Below are 19,874 nucleotides of genomic sequence, written 5' to 3'. Positions count from 1 at the left end.
GAGGCAACACCACAGTGCCGCTCTCCTCAGTTCTTGGTAAAATTAGAAAATTATTTTAATTAATAGGTGAGATTGCAGGTGTTGAAATCTTAAATAATGTGTAATAAGTTCCCTCTAATTGCAAAGGCTTATGTAGATCAGTGCGAGTTTCTGGGTTTACACTCATCGTAAACATACAGTGAATCTAGGCGACACTTTGAATTGTAATCTATTGTTTTTATTTACTTTATCACAGACGTGGGTTTCCCTACACTTCCTAGTGCACTGGTTACATCACATAGCAATATTAGATTTGTTCTAGTGGAAGTTTTTATTCATCAGCGGCAGCAGCAGAGGGAGCTGCTATAGTTTGCTACAGTGTAATCCCTCATCAGATCCTCTCTCATGCACTCATCATCATCATCGTCAGCAGCATAATTTAGACATCACTGTCTTTATCGCTCAGTTTTACTAAAGTGAGAAACAGTCCAGGGTCTCTGGCTTCCCCTTGATGAGACAGGCAGCCACTCTGGCCCATTTAAGATGTGAAAATAGACCGGGGAGGAGGAGGCTCATCTGCTGTGGGGGCCTCGTTTTAGCGTTGCCCGCCCCTCCTAGACATCAGAGGACAGATCTGTCGGTGTGGATCAGCAGCTTGCATACAGCCAACCCTTTCTACTGTCACAGCACTGCTTAATATTCATGAGAGCAAATTGGAAGACAGTCATTTAACTTCCATGCATGGTGTATTGCCTCTGGGCAGATCAGATCAGTGGGAATGCTTACTCATACTGGACTGCCTGGCCCTGAAGGGTTGTTGTCTGTCTGTCTCAGGACCTCTAGCTGCTATATGTTACTTTCAGGTTTATGGCCTTTGGTTAATGGCTACATTTACTTTGGTAAAATAGGATTTTCAGCTGTTTAATTCAGTTTAAATGAAAAAGAAAATACCTGTACACTTTATCTCCAATTTGGGTCATGCACAGGTCAGACTCCTGCTTTTAGCTGCTGTGAAGCCAGCTTGATGACATGCTTTACATCATACCAATGCTGCTGTCCATAAATCCACAGAATAGGAATAGAAATTTGTTAAGGTGGAAAATTGCTGTGGCTACTGTGACTCTAGAATGTGAGCGAGCCAGGTATGATCTCCACATCCCAGGCAGACTTGCCCTGAGGGCACAGAGCAGAGAGTTGCTTTAATTACCCAGGGTTCCCGCTGTCACATTGTCACTGTAAAGCACCCGGTGCCACGCTGCCATGTGGTGCTGAGTCCCCCTACCGCGGCGGCGATGACAACTCAGACAATGGCTCTGCTCGCTCAACAGATGCAATGCGAGTGCCCTCTGAAATATGGGAAGCTGAATCAATCCCACTGTCTCTCTGATTCTCTTTTTGCCTCTTCTTGTTTGCTCTCTGCTGTTCTCTCTTCTTCCATGTCAGAGAGTGTTCATGAAAAAAGCCAGCCGGCTGCATGAAAGACAGAATATGTAACTATGGAGTGAGAGTTAATAGGTTGTCACCAGTTTCCCATGTGGCATTGGGACTTTTCACTTAACGCTGCAGGTACATGAGACAGTAAAAATCTCACCAATGCTACGTGACTTTTACATGCTTTGATCATGTGTCCGAGCAGCTGTATCCCCAAACGCTCAGAATACAAGATTGAAAATGTGATTTTTTTTTGTGGTAACTTCTTCCTTCTTGAGATTCAGAAAACAACCAGTTAGTGAATTCATCTTTACCTGCTGTTCGCTCCCATCGGCATTGATTGCACGTTTACTTAAATGAAGCGCCCCAGTGGCTCTGAAAGCACACTGTCATGGTTGGTTACACCCTGTCAAATGATCAGCTCTATTGTGTGAAGGATCACAGTCCCGTGATGATGCTGAGCCATAGGTGTTGTTTGTCTGATTGTATACAGTAACTCTGTGGGAACATTACTGTGGCTGTTCCCAAATCACATTTTAAATAATTAATCATAAATGCCAGTTACAGTATATATTAACAGTGCTGCAAAATTATGTAACGCAGCACTCAGTACAACAGATGATGTAAAGCCCAAGGTTTAAATGCAGATCAGCGTAATTGTTGTCGAACAAGAGTGTTAGCATCTACAAAAAGTCTAATATAGTAATGGCTGTTGGATGACTGAAATGTCATAAGAAACCGCACAAGGTTTATCTACTGCAGCTTTAAGTTATGTCCATTGTTCTTTACTGAAAATTGACGAAAACACATTTTACTGTAATTTCATGGCACATTTACAGTTGTTTGTTGTGTAAAGGCAACACACAGCCTTGTGGAGAAATTAATGCTGCTCTAGTTCGAGGTTGACACATCATATTGGCGTTTGGCCATGTGGTTGAGCTAATTTGGTTACTCTGTCCAATACTTGTCTTTTAGTAACTCAATGTACAGCAGGAAACGGCACTTTAACATAAAGCTCTGTGCCAGAAATTATCTATGCTTAAAAATAATTTGTTTTTTACAAACTTGACACATTTGGATGTCACTTGTGGCCCATTCAGAATGGTCCCACGACTGTTTTGGACTGCAACCCACTAGTTGGGAGCCACTGTTTTAGACAATATGCTTGAAAAGAGATGCTTTAATCGATATTTCTGGATGAACCATGGACCAAATGACTATGTGCAATGAGAAGGGAGTTTCACCGACAACTCTGCCAGTGAAAACGGGTCTTTATGCAGGATGTATCTGATTGTTCTGGTTTTCTGTCCAACAACTTAACTGTTTTCATTCACTTTCATCACTCCCATTTGTGTCAATTTTCAGCCACAACAGGCAAAAACTGGAAAGCAGACAAATCTGCCAATCAGATGGTGAACATAGCAGAGCATTTAACAGCTACAGAGCCAGATTTTTTTTCTCAGGAGTTGGTGGAGACCAAAACAGAGCTAAAAGGAGAGTAAATCAAGTTAGCAGACACATAATCTTGCTTGCTACCCCAGTGTCCATTATGTAGCTGCTTCCTAAGTCAGCTGCATGAAACCTGGAACCTGCACCAATCAAAAGACAATATAGAATCTCTACAATGTTAGTTTTGAGTGATATCTTTCAGTATGTTGATGTAGCATACCAACCAAAACTATGACAATACATGCATACATCTTAAAAAGAGTAAATGGAACAGTACTGTTTTAAAAGCACATGCCCCATGCACAGCGTTTTCAGCCCTTACAGCTTGGTGCAGGTGATGGCAGGACGCATCAGATTGATAGTCCATAAGCAGATACACCGCACACACAACAAGGCTGAATTGCTTCTTCTTTTAATTTAGTCTTCATCTGAAATGTTACAGGAACAGTACTGTATTCAGTTGTATGACCCAGTCATGTGTTATCCCCACCGATGATTTAAATGAAACAGCTTTTTTCCTTCTGCCCTTCTCCCTGAAGATATCCCATAGGAAAAAAAATCATAGTCAATTATAGATGCATATAATGCATTATTGAACAGTGTCATTTATTTCACCTTTACGGTTGAGCTCATGAAAAATTATGCCAATTACTGATTTCCTCTCGGGCAATGTAGTAAGTGGTTGGGCCCTGAGGCCGTTTGTTGGGGCATGACACGGTGCTCTTTGTGAGGTCTGATGGGGTGATGTACCTGCGTCACCGGAGCATTTGTGGCCTGGCTCCTGAGCTTAGTCAATTAGGAAAACGAGTAGTGCGGTGATATGCGCCCTTCCACCAGAGTCCATTTCTTGTTTTAATTAAATCAATCTCGCTATCACTCAGCCAGTCTAAATTGAGTCGCTCTCACGTACTTTTCATATGTGAAATAGACGAATATCAAAACAGCCATGACATAAATCCTAATCCAATTTCTCCGATGCTTGCACAGAATAGAAGCTTTCCAAGCAACCACACGCTTCTTTGATGTACTTCTCTCCAGCCGGTTGCTATTGTGGCGCTGTAATGTTCAAAGTATCAATTAACTAAGTACCCAAATTGTATTTGCAGAAAACTTTGATGTGTGCTGGTTGTGTCTGTCACAGGATTCTTTTAATGAAGAAAAATAATAGTTTGCTCTTTTTTTTAATTTGCGCTATTTTTTTTTTTTAAAAAACAGTCTTTGTCTTCACTTACGTCCCAGAATCCGTCCATATGATCATACGACATCATCAAACCAGGATCTCAGACTGCTGACGTATAACAATACTCATACATAAGCCAAATGTACAAAGAGTCTTTAGTATAATCACCAGAACATTTCATATCTTAAACACAAAGAGATTGTCTACTGAATGTAACATCAGTAAAGGCTGAGTGTTTTAAAATATAGACATGAGTGATTTGAAAGTGTCTTCTCCTTCTCACTAACCTTGAGCACCGTCCATGAACAGGTGGGGTTTTGATCCCCCCAGCCCCCTCCACCCCTCATGGCTCCAGTCTGTATTATCAACAGAGCACTGAGAAGATTGATACTCCCTGTGCCAGCTGGAAAAAAGAGAATGAATCAGAATTTAATATGACTTTGATGTATTATTTTCATCTTGGCCGGTGCCACAGACCCACTGAGAACCCAGCACACTATCTCACCGCATTTTAAAAGATTCAAATTGGCTAAAACTTTTTGATGTAAGAGACTGTATGGGGAGTGTATACAAAAGTTCCTCTGCTGGGAGCATATATACAGCTCTTCTTAATATTTTATTGAAGTCAAATATGTTAATTAAAGAGCCAGTGTGTTTCAGATGTAATATGCTATATGTAAAATTCGCACAGTCTGCTTGTATGTAGTTGTCAAAGCACAACACTGTTTGTATTGCTCATTACCAGGAGGACTGGGGATTAACCAGCTCAGGAGAAAAACATTTTTCAGTGATTCATTCACATGAGATTTTTTTCATTTATATATAGATATTTATTTAGAAGTAGATAGACAGACAGTGTGCATTGTTACCTATCCCCATTTCCTGGTGTAATGACGGGAAAACGCGCACCGACATGCATCCAGACTTGCTAATAAGCATTGCAAGCTGTCCACAGTATATCTATAGAGACTGAACATATGTGCAGAATATGTGCAGAAACCAGAGGTGCATTGTTAGTCATCACCTTGTACAATTCACAGATGGAAGTAACAAATAGTTATGTGCAGCAGTGGGCCTGAAATGTGCATTGTTAGCATTTACAGATGAAATCAGTGTACATCCAGAGACAGCAGGCAGAGTCACACACAGGCAGGTAGACAGATAGATGGATTCAGTCATCAGATTGTCCTGTGACTGAAACAATCAGGCCTGACACTTTGATACAAGCTGTACTGCAGTAATTCACCTCAGTGTCTGCAGGGTGTGGATGGTGTGCTTGTTCCTTCGTCTCCTGGCAAAGTTTAATAATGTTTATTTGAGGATTAATGTCCCAGTCAAAGTGCAGTTTTGTTACAGGGAGGCCTGATGGACTTCTAAAAACAGCTGCGTCAGTAAACACAGCATCAGAACCTCATATTATACTAAAACGACTAGAAAACATTTTGTTAATTTTCTAGTATGCATCATTTACACAAATATATGTTAGAAACTGTTATTATAATTCCAATTCTTGTGTTTTGTCGGTCGCTTTCACTTAGTTAATGTCTTATAGGATCTAGCATTTTAACACCCGAGACACCAACTACAGGTAAAATGTACACCATTTCTGTTTTGACCTATTTGCTGGATGCTGGCATCAGTGTTAGCTCATTGCTAATGCTATTTGTCAATGCCAAATTTAACATAGCTTTAGCCAAGTTTATCCTTAAAGGTGATAGCTTATATTTGCACCATCTCGCTAAACAGTGGCGGGAGCAAGGGATATCTCCAAGTCTGAAAAGCAAAGTCAGTGTGGAAGTGCCTTAAACCTGCATTCTTTCTAATGGCCAGCAGGGGTCAACTCCACTGGTTGCAAAAAGAAGTCTAATTTAAAGATTTCTTCAATTCAGCATGATGTTCATTTTGTAAATCATGGTTCTAGTTAGAGTGAAATATTTGATAAAGCAGGGTATGCTTTAAGGCGTGACTGCCTTGTGGTTGACAAGTCGCTATCAGTTGTATAAAGATAACTGGATACAGCGTTGGAGGAAGGGCACTGTTCATGCCAATGAAGGCTGCTATATGGCACATGAAACCTAAAAAATCCAGATTGTGAAACTAGTCATTTTGCAGGGATAGTGACACAAGAAAATGTATATATGGGAAATAGTCTTTTTGGGCCCGATGGCATCATGTGACAGACACGGATGTTGTAATTCCACAATTTGGCCACTATGTAAAACTGGCTCCGAAGGTCAGCACTATTCCTGTGGACGTAATCGCTACCATGGCAGTGTCTTGGGGTTCTCAGTCTGATACACCCCTCGCTCCTCCATAGCTCCGCCCTCTCGTCCAAATATGGTCTCTTCTGGCTGTGAAAATGCCAAACTCGAGGCTTCAAAATGGGAGTCCAAAAAGCAAAGGGTGACGTCACTGTGGCTACGTATAGTTTATGGGTAAAGAATAAAAGATAAAGTATTAATACCACAATGTGGAAATGTAGTAGTACTAAAATCCTGCATTCAAAAGTACAAATTATAAATATTGTCAGCAAAGTGTACTTCACGTATCTGAAGTAAAAGCATTAAGCAGAGTCACCCCTGTCAGAGCTGACATTATTTTGTATATTATTTTATTGGATCATAATGAATATATTGATGTATTCTAGTGTAAGCATCATTTAGTGCTGCAGCTCACTGAGAAGTGGTAAAAAAAAATGGAAAGTTAAGTACCGATAAAAATTGTACTTAAGTACTTGGGTAAATGTACTTTTTGACTTTCCACCCCTGCGATATATTGCCATATTGCTAACAGCAAATGTACCTTTTATAGATTTTCTGGGTCGCTTGTCCTGGCCTTCTCTTTGCCATGTTAACCCATAATATTAAGTGCCTGAAATACAGGCAAAGTTGCCCATATTTAATTCTGTTGATGCAGGAATTAATGAGTACAAATAATTGCACTCATATCCTAATATATTGTGCACACACATCAATTATTGGACATGCCTCCCTCTTTTTTCCTTCATGTGGATGAAACTCTCCACAGTCAGTCCACGTCATGTGAAAAGGTTTGCCAGTGCATATACCAGCCTCTGTAACACTGCAGAGTTGTTTGCATACAGAAATGGTGCAAATGTCCAGATCTCCAATATGTCAACAGATTCTTGTAGAAAAATGCTGCAGTATTGATCTCTAGCGTGCTCATAATTTTTAATGAGTATTCCTAATTTGTTACAGCAAACGAGTGTTGTGTGGACGTGTACATGAGCAGGTCATCGGCCTGTCTCATTGCTGGTTGAGAGCTGCTGGAGCAGAGAAAAGGATGGAAACGTCTGCAATTTGAAACCTTGTTAGGAATTTATGAAGTGCTAAAATGTTTTCTCCCCAGGGAGGGTCCAAGCCAGCTGCCAGTGCCACTGTAAGCCATTTAGTGCAGAGCCTCTGGGCTCGTCACCAGGCTGAGATGGCAAGCGAGATACACACACAAATACTGTATATTCGAGTATTTTTGCCTGAAATACAGAAGTATACAAACAGACTGTCTCTCTCAAACACAGAACCTCAGATTTTAAACATGTGCTGGCTTCACCACTCAAATCAAACAGCTGTAGATTACTGTGGAGCTAATTGGTCCAACATTGACATTTATTACCCTCCTCTCCTCTGGAGAATGCTCCTGCGTAAACTGCATTTAACGTTAGTCTCTTTACTGTGATGTTGGCTTGAATTAAAGCTTGAACATGATCAAGGCAACTGACCTTATTTCATAATTGATAGTAGTTTATGTTAATTTAATGTTCCCGAAGTCCCAGGGATGGGAATAGATTGATGAATCCTAATCTGCTGATCATGTTCCATAAATAGACGCAGTTACAGTGAATGACTAAGAGGAATACTAATTTATACTTTCTAATTTTTCACATTTACATACTGAACAATCTGAATTTAAAGAAGAACAAAAGTATATTTTTGCCAAAAAGTCTGTGGCCTCTGCTCCAGATTTCTTTTGAGACCTACTTTCAAGGTTGTGCTTCCAAACTGTTCACAAGAAAAATGATCAAAAACAATCCATGGTTGTAACGATGAACATCCTGTGTTTCCTCTCTTGCAGTTTTCAGTGAGGACCTACATTCCAGCTTATACTTTGTCAATGCATCTTTGCAAGAGGTAGTATTTGCCAGCACCACAGGGACCTCTGTGCCCTGTCCTGCTGGTGGCGCACCTCCCGCCTCGCTGCGCTGGTATCTGGCGACCGGCGAGGAGATCTACGATGTCCCGGGCATCCGCCACGTCCACCCCAATGGAACCCTCCAGATCTTCAACTTCCTGCCATCCAGCTTCAGCAAGCTGATCCACGACAACACGTACTACTGCACTGCCGAGAACCCCTCTGGCAAAATCAGGAGTCAGGATGTCCACATCAAAGCTGGTGAGTCCATAGAGGAGGTCTGTGTGTAGTAACAGTGTGATAATTTTGTCATAATTGAGTGGTAAACTCAAACACTTAAAGACAAATGACAGATGTTTGGTGTATAAATGGTGATGGTACCAATGAATTAAGTGCAGGTTTCCAAAATCCAAAAATACTGTATATAACCCTGTCATGTATCTCAGACAAAGAGCAAAAGCTCAAAGTGATTGGAGCATGACTTTAATTAATTGATCTGAGTCTGATGGATGGGTATCTTGCCCTAGATAAGTGATTGGAAAGATCAGCTGAACTTTGTAAGAGCACATATGTCAAAAGATATAAAAAGGCGTCAGTAGGTCGTAGAAGCTGTATTCATATCGACCACTTGAGTGAACTCTTTAAAATGCACTTAAATCACAGTCAAGGACAATGTGGTTCTCATTGCAAGATCCACTCAGCACCTGCTAGGGTGGAGTATCGATTAAAAAACAATACCAGTACCAATGCCAGTGTCCTTAAAATCATACCAGTACCAACAGAGTACCATTTGATACCTATATCTACTACAGGCGTGTAGTATATATACACCACAGACTGTATTGAAGCTGCTGCAGTAGTGGGCCAATCACACATCATATTAAATCGAAGGATGCTTGCAGTGATTGGCTCAAGCAAAATAATACATACAGTCTTTTTTTTCTAGATCTGCATACAAAAAGGATCAAATGCAGGTACTGTTTGACTGGAGAACTTTAAATACTACTTCGCACTAGGTTATTTCAGTTGATACTTTAAAGGTATCAAGTGCCAATAATCATCCTTAGTAGCTACGCTTGAGCTTTCAGCTGTATCACATGATTTTCCTCTGCAGATGGAGTTGTGGATTTTCATTTTTTCTGAGCACTTCAAGGATTTTTCATCCATGTTGGAACAAGAATTGAAAAAGGACTGAAAGTTAATCCTTGACCTTGGAAACAACAATCGATATTAACTCTTACCTAGTTTGGTTTTGTACTCACATTACAATACGATATGATACAATACGATTTGATACGATACGATATGATGCAATACAATATGATACAATAGGATACGATATGATACGATACGATACGATATGATGCAATACAATGTGATAAGATTAGAAGCTGCACAAGTATTGCTGCCTTACAATAACAGTCCAAATTTAGCTTTGCATGCGTGACCAAATTTGATCCAAATTTCTGCCGATAAAAAATTAACACTTAAAGGTATACTGTGCAGGATTGTCTGTTACTGTCCGTAAACACGCTCACCAGTGAAAGTGAAAATAAAAGCCAACCCCGGATTTATTCTCATTTGGTGTTTTGCCTCGCAATATTTCCTTTTTTTCTGCACTGTTTCTCTTGGATGTTTGCCGCTTATGGTCTGACACCTGGTCACTACCTCTCTATAAAGCCCCAACCTCACCTGAGTGCTGTGGGGGCACACACCCATACACGTCCACAACAGACAATAAGACGAAAACAAAAAGATGCAAGCAATATTGTGATGCTAGAGTCAGCTTCCTATGCCCCCTGTTCCTGTTGAGGTTTCCTAGATGAGAGCTTGATCCTGTGTCCACACCTGGACACCCATCCTGTCCCCAAAAATGAAACTAAGAATACAGTAATGCAGTTGATCCCTTCTGAATGCGACTTGTCATGTATTTATGTTTTTTTTTTCTTGATCTACAGTTTCACGGGAACCCTACACAGTCAGAGTGGCCGACCAGAAGGCTATGAGAGGCAGTGTAGCCGTCTTCAAGTGCATTATCCCTGCTTCTGTGGAGGCCTACGTCACTGTTGTATCATGGGAGAAAGACACAGTTTCACTCAGCTCAGGTAAGACGAGTAATTATTTTTCCTACACTGTAAATTGAGTGATTTAAAACAGAGCTTTTAGTGCTCAGATAAGTCCAGGGATACAGCCTGTTAAAAATCACGTTGAATGTGTAATATTTGAAGGTAAAATGCCAGTGTTAATGTTAAAATGAGTCTGTAGAAGGTGAAATGTTTGATGGAGGGTGAGGTGTGTTGCTTTTTTTTCTTCTTTTTTCGCTGTTTATCCCAGCCCTCCTCCCCGCTCTGCTCCGCTCCATGCTCTTTGGACACTATGTTCTGTTTCACTGTGAGTCATCTTCTTACCTGTTTTCTGTCGTAGTCTGCCATTACTGGGGCTCTGCAGCTCAGCACAGCCCTGTCCTCTCACTAGCCAGAGGATGTTGATAACTGTCACGTTGAATCACTGAGCCTCTCTCTCCTGTACACACTTCACCTCAGCCAACTCCATTTTGAGTCCAGCAAGGGGTAAAGTGGAACAGTTTACATAGCATCATTGACCTAGTTACCCTCCTTGTTTGAATCCAGTGGCACAGCATGATAAGGCAAGACACCAGAACGTTCTGCGGGTTGGATTTTTACTCAAGTTAAATGGGATGCTTATCTCTTGATTGCTCCATGTACTGCCCGCTGGCTGATTTCGCTTCATACTGGGGCGTTCAGGGACCTGTAAGTGAGCACTTGATGTCATTTGACTGAGGGCAGAATCTGGGACGGTGTTTTGGTGGCATTTTAAATGTGTCTGCTCAAGCATGAAGATGTGTCTTCTGATCCATGCCAGCGACTTATTTACTCGAGGTTACTCGAGTTACTCGCTGTGAGCTGCCGGTTGAAGACATTGCCTAATGTCACGGAGAGCAGGCGAATATGCAGCATGCAGATATGATTACCTTCTGTAAATGAAATGAATCATGTAGACAAGACTCAGAGATGATGTTTATCACGTCTGTGGCTGGAAAGCGGTGTCCATTATGAGGATAAAATGCTTTAACATGTCTCCTCTACATCTTAATCAAAGGTCTGTTGGCCTGAATTAGGAAATGTATAGACCTTCTCGTTGTCTGTGACTTGAATTTGAAGTGCACATGTCTCTGTGTGTTTGCCATCCTTTTATATTGAGTACAATCATTGCCAATCATTTCTTAAATCAGCTCTCATTGTAGTGTCTGCAGTGACGTCTTTCCTTTTTCTACAGCAGTTCTGACGGCCTATAGAATATGCAGTGAAGTTTTGATGGATTATATTGTATGCTCGGTGTTCTTTTGAGTTCTTTCGCGAGCGTTCAAAAGAACAACGATATTGGATTGTCCGTGTTTACTCCAATAAGTATTGCAGCAGGCGAGTGCTGTCAAAAGCATGAGCACACTGTCAAAATCACTGCTGCTCCGTGATAAATATTTGATGGTCGATTCTGATGCATGAGCGGATTCACCTCGCACTGTTATGGAGAGGGTATGTTTACTCTAGGAGCGAGGGTTAGAAGGATGTGTGTGTGAGTGTGTTTGTGCGCGAGCAAAAAGCCTGTGCGCGAGAGGGAGAGGCCATGAGGAGACCAACAGGGCTTGACAATGGCAACAGGATGCAGTTTGACCCAGCCTGGTTTTGCGACGCCTTCTCCAGCCCCTCTTTTCTTTTCTTTTTTTTTCAATTTTTCATGAAAGAAGACTTGGTCTCAGTGGACACAAAATAAAGCTATCCAACAGCCACACTGAATTATTAATCTCTGGTTTTTTGTTGGGAACGGTAACATCAAGCGCACTTCCCTACCCTTGCATTGTGCATCACAATGTGAGCAACAACAGTTAAGGTTTGAGATATTTCGAGACACCACGGTGGTGTTTTTGAACAATTTAGGTGGATGATGTCACATGATTATTAAACAAATGAACATCCACAGTTTACAAAACTTGAAACTTTTGATCACTAATGATTATGTATCTGCTAGTTTAATGTCGTCAGGTGTAAATGTGGTTTTTAAGATCAGCATAGAGGCTTAAATCACGGCCGCTGTAATCTTTGAATATCCACTGATTCACATTAGGGTCAAAAATAGATGCATAATTACAGACTAGGGCCTGTCTTAATTAATCAGCTGTGATTGAAAAGTTAATTACAATATGAATTACCTCTCAGAATGAGGACTGCTTAGTAGTCATTTGAAGCGGCCTGTTTTCAATGTGAATGAGCACGACGCAAGCTCACTGGGTCCTAATGTTGCCACTAACATACCATTAACCCGTCATGAATTTTAAAATGGATCTCGCAGCACGAGCTTTCAAATGCCCGGCTCCGATCGCCTTCTCGCTGCTTTTGATAAACAATTGACAGAGCTAATAGAGAGATGAAAGAGGAGGGGGAAAAAAGAAAGAAAGAAAGTAGAGCGGGGAGGGGAGGAGTCGAGCTGTGTCCTACTGTGTTGCTGCCAGGATTTTATATGGTGGACCTTTATTTCATACATGTGTCGATCGGTGTTGTCACATGCACCTTTGTGCGGCGGTTTGCACGTGCTAATGTCTGTGCAGTTGTGTTCTTTTACATGCTGCTGTGTGTTTCAAGTGGCCATGCATTTGAAAAGGGGTGATGTGTGTTTTTGTGTTTTTCCATCTACCTACCTTTTGTCTCTCATCATTCATGATATGAGGCAGCGTAATGAGTCAGGCGGCCTTGGTTGCAGAGAAGCGCTTCAACAAAATCAGTGCTTAGATACTGAATGAGCTGCAAACAACATGTTGTCTCTGAGTCATTGCACTCTTCTTTAAGATGCATGCAGTTGTATGTTGTGCAATTTGAGCACAGATTCTGTGTCGACTTGCAGCCATTCGAGTCCTCCTGATGTGCACTCTTACTTGTAATCTATCAGCTCAGAGCTGCCGCAGATTATTTTCCTCTGTACCTAGCATGTACAATTGTGTGTACATCTCCCACATAGCAAGTTCTTATTGACTTTTCTTACTTTCTACGGATGTAGAAGCAACATTAGCGTGGAGTCAACATAATCTCTGTAGCAAATGATACACACTGTGCCACTCTCAGAGCTTTTCATGCATGTGTCGACATTTGCATCCATTCAAATCTTGTGTAAGTGTAGGCATCTTGCAAAGTTAGAGCCCTGGACCAATCCAATTGAAATGAATCATTGGACAATACCACAAATTAGGTTTTGTGACAGTAGCAATACTGGATGTTATTCTGCTCAGATTCTAGACACATAAGAGACATATAATGGTAGGATTAGTTTACTGAATTCACTGTGGTTTAGGTTAGGTTAATAAAGGGAGAATGAGATGTCATAATTGGTGAGAAGGACATTTTCTCAAGATTGAACACAATTTTCAGTAAAAAAAAGTGTAGTACTAGTTTTAAATCATTCTCGGTAGTAATTGTATTTCTTTCACTTTTCTAGAGCTGAAACAGTTGGTTGATTAATGGATTAGTTGATAAACAGATAACTAATGGGCAACTATCTTGATAGTTGTTTAAGTTAAGATGGCAAAAAAATCACCGGTTTCAGCATCTCAAATGTGAATATAGTCCGGCTTTATTAGTCCTCTTTGGTTGTTAAGTGGATGCTTAGAGTTTTGGACAGTTGATCGGCAAAACAAGACATTTTAAGACATCAGGGAACTTGTGACAGTCATAAACTGTAGATTAATCGATAATCAAAGTAATTGTTAGTTGCAACCCTGCACTCTTCAGTGGGGATCAGAATTGAGAACTGGTTCCAAATTGTCCAATCCACCGGAATGTTATGGCTTCAAATTTATCAATTGCTGTTATCGATGCCAGCACGTTTTCTGAGAGTTTCGTAGTCCAACAATTACGTCAAACTCATGTGATGCATGCAGTTGTATGTTATCGACTTGCAATAACATTTCAGCTGCTCCAGTCCTCCTGATGTGCACTATTACTTCTAATCTATCAGCTCAGATCTGCCGCAGATGATTTTCCTCAGTGCCTAGTATGTGCAATTGGGTGTATATCTCCAGAATCATATGGCTCTGAGTTTATCAGTTCCTGTAATCGATGTCGGCATGTTTTCTGACAGTTGCGTATTGCAACAATGACGTCAAAGCCATGCGTCTATGCTGCTGAAAATTTGCAATAAGACGGAGTCATAGCAGAGAGGAAGAAGTGGTCCAAAGCATGGCTTCAGTTCACAAACAAAGATGACAACAGTGCTGCTTGTTGTGTCTGTCAGATGATAATTTCATGTAAGGGAGGAGAGACGAGCAATAAGCTGAAACATCTCTTTGTACACTATGGGCTTAAGTGCCATTGATGCCATGTATTTGACTGTACGCACAAGTGAGCAGCATGTTTGTTACCGAGAGTAAATATCCTGTTTCATAATAATGCTAAAAACCTGCGTAGGCCTACTTTTTTGCAGACAGAAAAATGATCAGTAATCAAAAAGGGAATCGACTGGGAATCGGACCAATGAGCAAAATCAAAAATGTCACTGGTATCTATACAATTCTATCAATTCTCACCCTTACTCTTTATGCAGGGATTGAATATTTGATTCACTGTTTGCATTCCAGGATTTTGAGAACAACACCCAGCTAAATATGCTAAATGCTAACTGTACCCGAAGGCAACACTGCACCAACGCCTTCATCCAGTTGCTCATCCAGTGGGAAGCCTGACACAGCTTTAGATAAGGAAGTGCAGGCCAGACAGGCTGCCAGTATATCGCCCCCAGAGAGGACAGGAACAGAGGGGAAAGGTGAGGAGAGGTGAGGTAGGATGGGGAGAAAAAAGGAGAGAAGAAAGGAGTAATGGAGGGAGAGAGGTCTACTTTGGCGTGGAGAGATAGGGTTTCCTCCATGGAACAAACAAGCAGGCCTTTCATCTTTTCAGGCTGGAGATTAGGGTAGAGTTGGAGGGCGTGAAGCTTTATTCCGTATTAAGGCGCATGCTCAGAGCGATGCCAGTGGAGGGGGAAGACTCCATAAGCCTTTGCTACTTCCTGGATGTGCCTCCATCTTGCTATTCCCTCCTCTTTATTGTCTGTGGGTGTTTATCACTTCTTTTTTCTCTTATGTTTGACTAAAAGATGGCCAATAGTGGTTTGATTTTTTTTAAAAATCTGAATATTTTTGTGTCCATTCTTTGATTTGTCTGTTATTAAATTTATTTGTTCTGCCAAAAACAGGTAATACCATGTCTGTGTATTTTAGTTATGAAGAATGTGTTATATCATATGATATATGATACTGTGATATAAAATTACATATAAGGTGTTAGCCCTAGTTGTACTCACAGAGTCTTGCAGTTTCATATATGCTGTATATAGGGTATCTGTTTTGTAATATGTATTAGATGCTGAGATTGTTTATGTTGCACTCACATTGGAAACAATACAGAGATATCAGTAAGTGCCTCCTCTTCTCTCTTCCACTTTTCCTTCTCACCTTTCGCTTTGTTTTCTTCTTTTGTTTCCTTTTATTTACTCTTCTCTTCTTGTCTCCGTCCTCCACTCCTTTCCATCCTCCTCCGCTGGCCTTGACTATCGGCCTTCTCTCCTCTCTTCTCATCTCATTGCATAACCTGCTTGGCACAGCGCCCTAGTCAATTTCCTCCTGCGTGGAATGCTGTTTTTTTTATTTGCTTTATGCAAATAAGTCCCTCCAATACTCACGGCATCAGTAAAAAAAAATCTCCAGTTACATTTTTTCCAGTCACATTCATGTCGGCCGCTTCCCAACTGTGCGTTTAGCATTTAAACGATGAAAGTGCCTCTGCACTCTCGCATTCTGCTCACTCCTCTCTCATGGGTTCTTGTGAGTGCTTATAGAGGCTAATTAAACAGTTTGCTTGCTAATAGAATCACAGTCTTAACCAGCCACCAGCTCAGTCGCTGGAATGTTAAGGATGTCTTCAAAGGGGCTACTGTAGGTGTTTGGTTTACAGGATCACTGCTCAGCAGGAATTTATCATGCCAGTGATGTTCCACTGCCTCCATTTTTCACTGAGATTGACAGTGAGGGCACTGAGAGGCAGGCGGAGACGGGGCTGTAAATTCAACACGCCCAAAGTCAGGCCAACCTTGAAAGGAGGGCACAGTGGTAGAAATGAGCTCGGGAGGGAAGAAGATGCAAGGAAATGTAGAGGAGGAGAGGGCAGATTAGAGGAGAGGAAGTGAGAGGAGAGTTGGGGAAACAAGAGACTGAGAAGGAGGAGATGTGAAAGGTAGAGAGAGGGGAGTGGGCGAGGCTTTTTCTTCGGTAAACAAGGGACTGCGTCACATTAAGCCACATGATCTTTTCCCTCTGCCTTCTTCCCCTTCCCACTTTCCTTCCTCACTCACTTTTCCTTCGCTCCATCCCTGCCTCTCATTCCCCATCTCTCTCCAGATTTCTCTTTCCTCGCACAAACATGGGTTATTGATCTGAAATATTATTATGTACATGTGCATGATCATACATACAAATATTACTGTACATATATGTGTCTGAGTTTGTTTGTGGGTGCATTGATGTGGGGTTTTTTGTACGCTACTCCACCCATCCTGCAGTGAAACCCTATGAAAACAACACAGCCTATCATTTTGCCCCCCCTCCTCCCACACAGATCAGCAGTTAGTGAAATGCTGACCCTTGTCTTTCACTGCACCCCTTTTCCCAGTCCACTCACACACAGCTGCGTGAAAGCTCAGGGAGACGGGGGGTGCTTATTGTTTGTGCAGTGAGTGTGTAAAGGTGCTGTTATTGTGAATTTCTTTTCACTGAAATGTATATTCATCGTCCGTACGCGTGAGTGCAAAGTGTGATAACGTCAAGTAGGAAGTGTTTTTGGGGGCGGGGGGGCACTCTCCTGAAAGAAATAATAAAAGAGCAAAGAAGAAAAAAATCAATAGTTGTGTGCATTAATCACGCTGCTGCCACAGAGAATTATGGGAACATGAGCTGAAGGATGCATTCTGTGCATTTGCAACATATGAGTGCTGTGTGAAGGGGAGTTTGGGGAATTGCAAGAGGACGAGACAAGACCCTTTTAGTAAGAAGTGAGGTTAGAGCGAGATAGTTGGGGGGTGTTTTCTTCGTGCATTGTGTGCACAGTGTGTCTCTCTGTTGCCTTTTGTTGAACACTAAACCCACTGTCTTTTGTACAGCTCGCTTTAGGACAGCATTCGTTCAGTATTATTTCGAAAGCTTTGATGTCACAGCTTTTGAAATATAGCCGAGATTACATTTTTATTTTAAAGCTTGTTATAATATGTAGTGGTTTCAGGATGTTTTGGCTGACATTTTTAGTATTTTAACATTATTATTTGGGTTTTCACAGCTTCCCTCCGCTATGAGATTTGCCATTTGGAAAGAAAGAAACCCAGCTCTCCTTTGACTTTCTCTTTGAGCTGCTGCTGTTTGAAGTCTCCATCTTAGCTGCGGTGAAGGCTTGAGGACGTGATACATATTTGATAAGGATCGATAGAAGGGTTACTGAGACAGAGATGGAGGGAAATCGATCTTGGACTGGGCTTCCCAAAAGCATCTTAAACCTAAGGTCATCTTTGGCGTGTCCTTCTGACTCAGTTGCTCACACACACACTTGTAATTTGTGCCGCAATACAATGCACATTTAAATTTTTCCTTGCTTTAACATTCTCTTTCATAATACACCAGTAGAACAATGTAGTGAAGTCGAAATTTGCAGAAGAAGGGCTCTTCTCTAAGTGCTCAGATTTGTTAAATGCTTTATCTAAGGTTTATGTATTATATTATGCCATCTACTGACATCCTAATCACTATGCACATAAAACAATAAAGCAATCTGTTTAGTGACGGGAGACTGAACAGCAGACAACGTTCTGGCACGGTGGCTGTGATTCCCAGCTGATACTCCATACGGATAGACAAAATCAACAACTGTTGAAGCGGGCACTCTTCCATCAGTGTTTACTAATAAACAGTAGCAATATGGCATCCATTAGGCTGTTTAGGCAGGGAATGATTAGGGTGGTGATGGCTGGGCGCGTTGGGAGACTGAACATGCTCTCATCTTTAATAGGCAATTTGGCTTTCTGTGATGGGGATGCCCCTTTGTTTTCCACTTGGATTGAAGACAGAAGCTTAAATAAGCAGTGTTTTGGTGGAGTGCGCTATCATTATACTGCAGGAATCTGGTTTACAGTAATATCCTGAATTTGTTTTATAGTTTTGGGCTGCCTGTGCGTGAATCATGCAAATGAATTCCACTCAGACAGAGTGCAGAATATCAGGAGTACATTTAGTTTAACTTGATTGTGGATCTTATGCAGTTTTTTATGCAATCAGCACATTACTGGGGTCAAATTAGGACTGTAGATTTACAGACAGTGCACCAGAGTAGTGCCGTATCGTGATGTGTGACAAGAAGTCATCTTAGATTTTGGATGAGGTGATGTTGTGAGTGTTGTCTTCTTGTTTTAAAGGCTGCATTGCAGTTAAGTGATGTAATTTCCAGAATTTACCAGACTGCTCTAGCTGTTATATTATTTCAACTAGGTTGAGTTGACTGATTCATCGCATGTGCACGCTAAGTTGACTACACCATTAAATGTTGCAGTCCTCGCTTGTCTGTACTGGAATTACTATAAACTCATTATAAAGATACCCAGAGGAAAATGGGAGAAATTTGGCCCAACACGAGAGACCAACCAGCAGCTCTCGTCTTTGTCTTTCATACACATAAACATACACATGCAGCCTCCGACTCAATAAATGGAAAGGCTGCAGCTGTCTGCGGACGTTCAACGTGGAAAATATGTCTGAGTCTCACAGACACACGGGCCGGCTGAATGTCTTCTTACCAGGCTGGGTGGGTGAGAGAAGGACTTTTGGGTGCACAGTAGATCCCCACAAGCCTGGACGTATGCTTATGTTTGTGTGTCAATTTGTGTGCACACCCCTGCATGAGAGTTACTGCGTGAGTGTGGTTGTGTTTTTGAACACATTCTCACTCCGACCTCGTCACATATCGATATTTCCCAGTCCAGATACGATGTAAAAAATACCCAGGGTGCTTTGGTTGTTGATTTTGGGTCACCATGTCAAATTATCCCTGTTACATGCATTGTCTTATTTCAAAATAAACTTCCGTTTTCACAGTAAATTTCACATTTACATACAGTCTCCTTCAAAATAAAGGCACAATGTCCGTACAGCACAACAAACACACGTGGTAAGGTGTAAGAAAAAGAACAGCAAAGCTTCTCTCCTGGGTGAAGGTCGCGGTTTGTTGGACCCATCCACCAACCCTCCCACCTGCCCTTCTCAGACTTTTGCCGCCTTAGCTTTCGTTCTATTCCAGCCGCGTTTCCCCCTGATGCCATCGAGCACTATGTCAGTGTCGCTTGTGTCTGACATCGCAAGTCACTGCCCAAGCACCAGATTGCAAAGACTTTGGAGTGAGACCCATGTTGTTTTAAATGGAGAAAAGTCAGAACAATAAATACTATATAAATGTTAGTTGTTAACTTTTATGTTGGGAGATGTCTTGTTTTTTAGGATGCAACAATGTCAAATGAAGTATCTTCTTACTTATAGACTTATTGACTAAACTGAGTTTCAATTTCCGTCTAAACGTCAGGGATATTAGTTGTT

General features: G+C 41.4%; 1 protein-coding gene across 2 annotated transcripts in view; it reads left to right on the top strand.

Annotated features, from left to right (window-relative positions):
• dscamb (Down syndrome cell adhesion molecule b) overlaps window positions 1-19,874 on the top strand; it is a 156,201-nt gene that overhangs the window by 13,843 nt on the left and 122,484 nt on the right. For both annotated transcript variants that reach the window (XM_050072287.1, XM_050072278.1), the window contains exons 2-3: window positions 8,132-8,449; window positions 10,147-10,293. In XM_050072287.1, the coding sequence (XP_049928244.1) occupies window positions 8,132-8,449; window positions 10,147-10,293 (465 nt within the window). The remainder of the gene's footprint in view (window positions 1-8,131; window positions 8,450-10,146; window positions 10,294-19,874) is intronic.

The sequence above is a fragment of the Epinephelus moara genome, chromosome 2 (assembly GCF_006386435.1).
Source record: "Epinephelus moara isolate mb chromosome 2, YSFRI_EMoa_1.0, whole genome shotgun sequence".
Lineage (NCBI taxonomy): Eukaryota > Metazoa > Chordata > Actinopteri > Perciformes > Serranidae > Epinephelus > Epinephelus moara.
The sequence above is the reverse complement of the archived record's forward strand: the minus strand, read 5'-3'. Positions and strand labels throughout refer to the sequence as shown.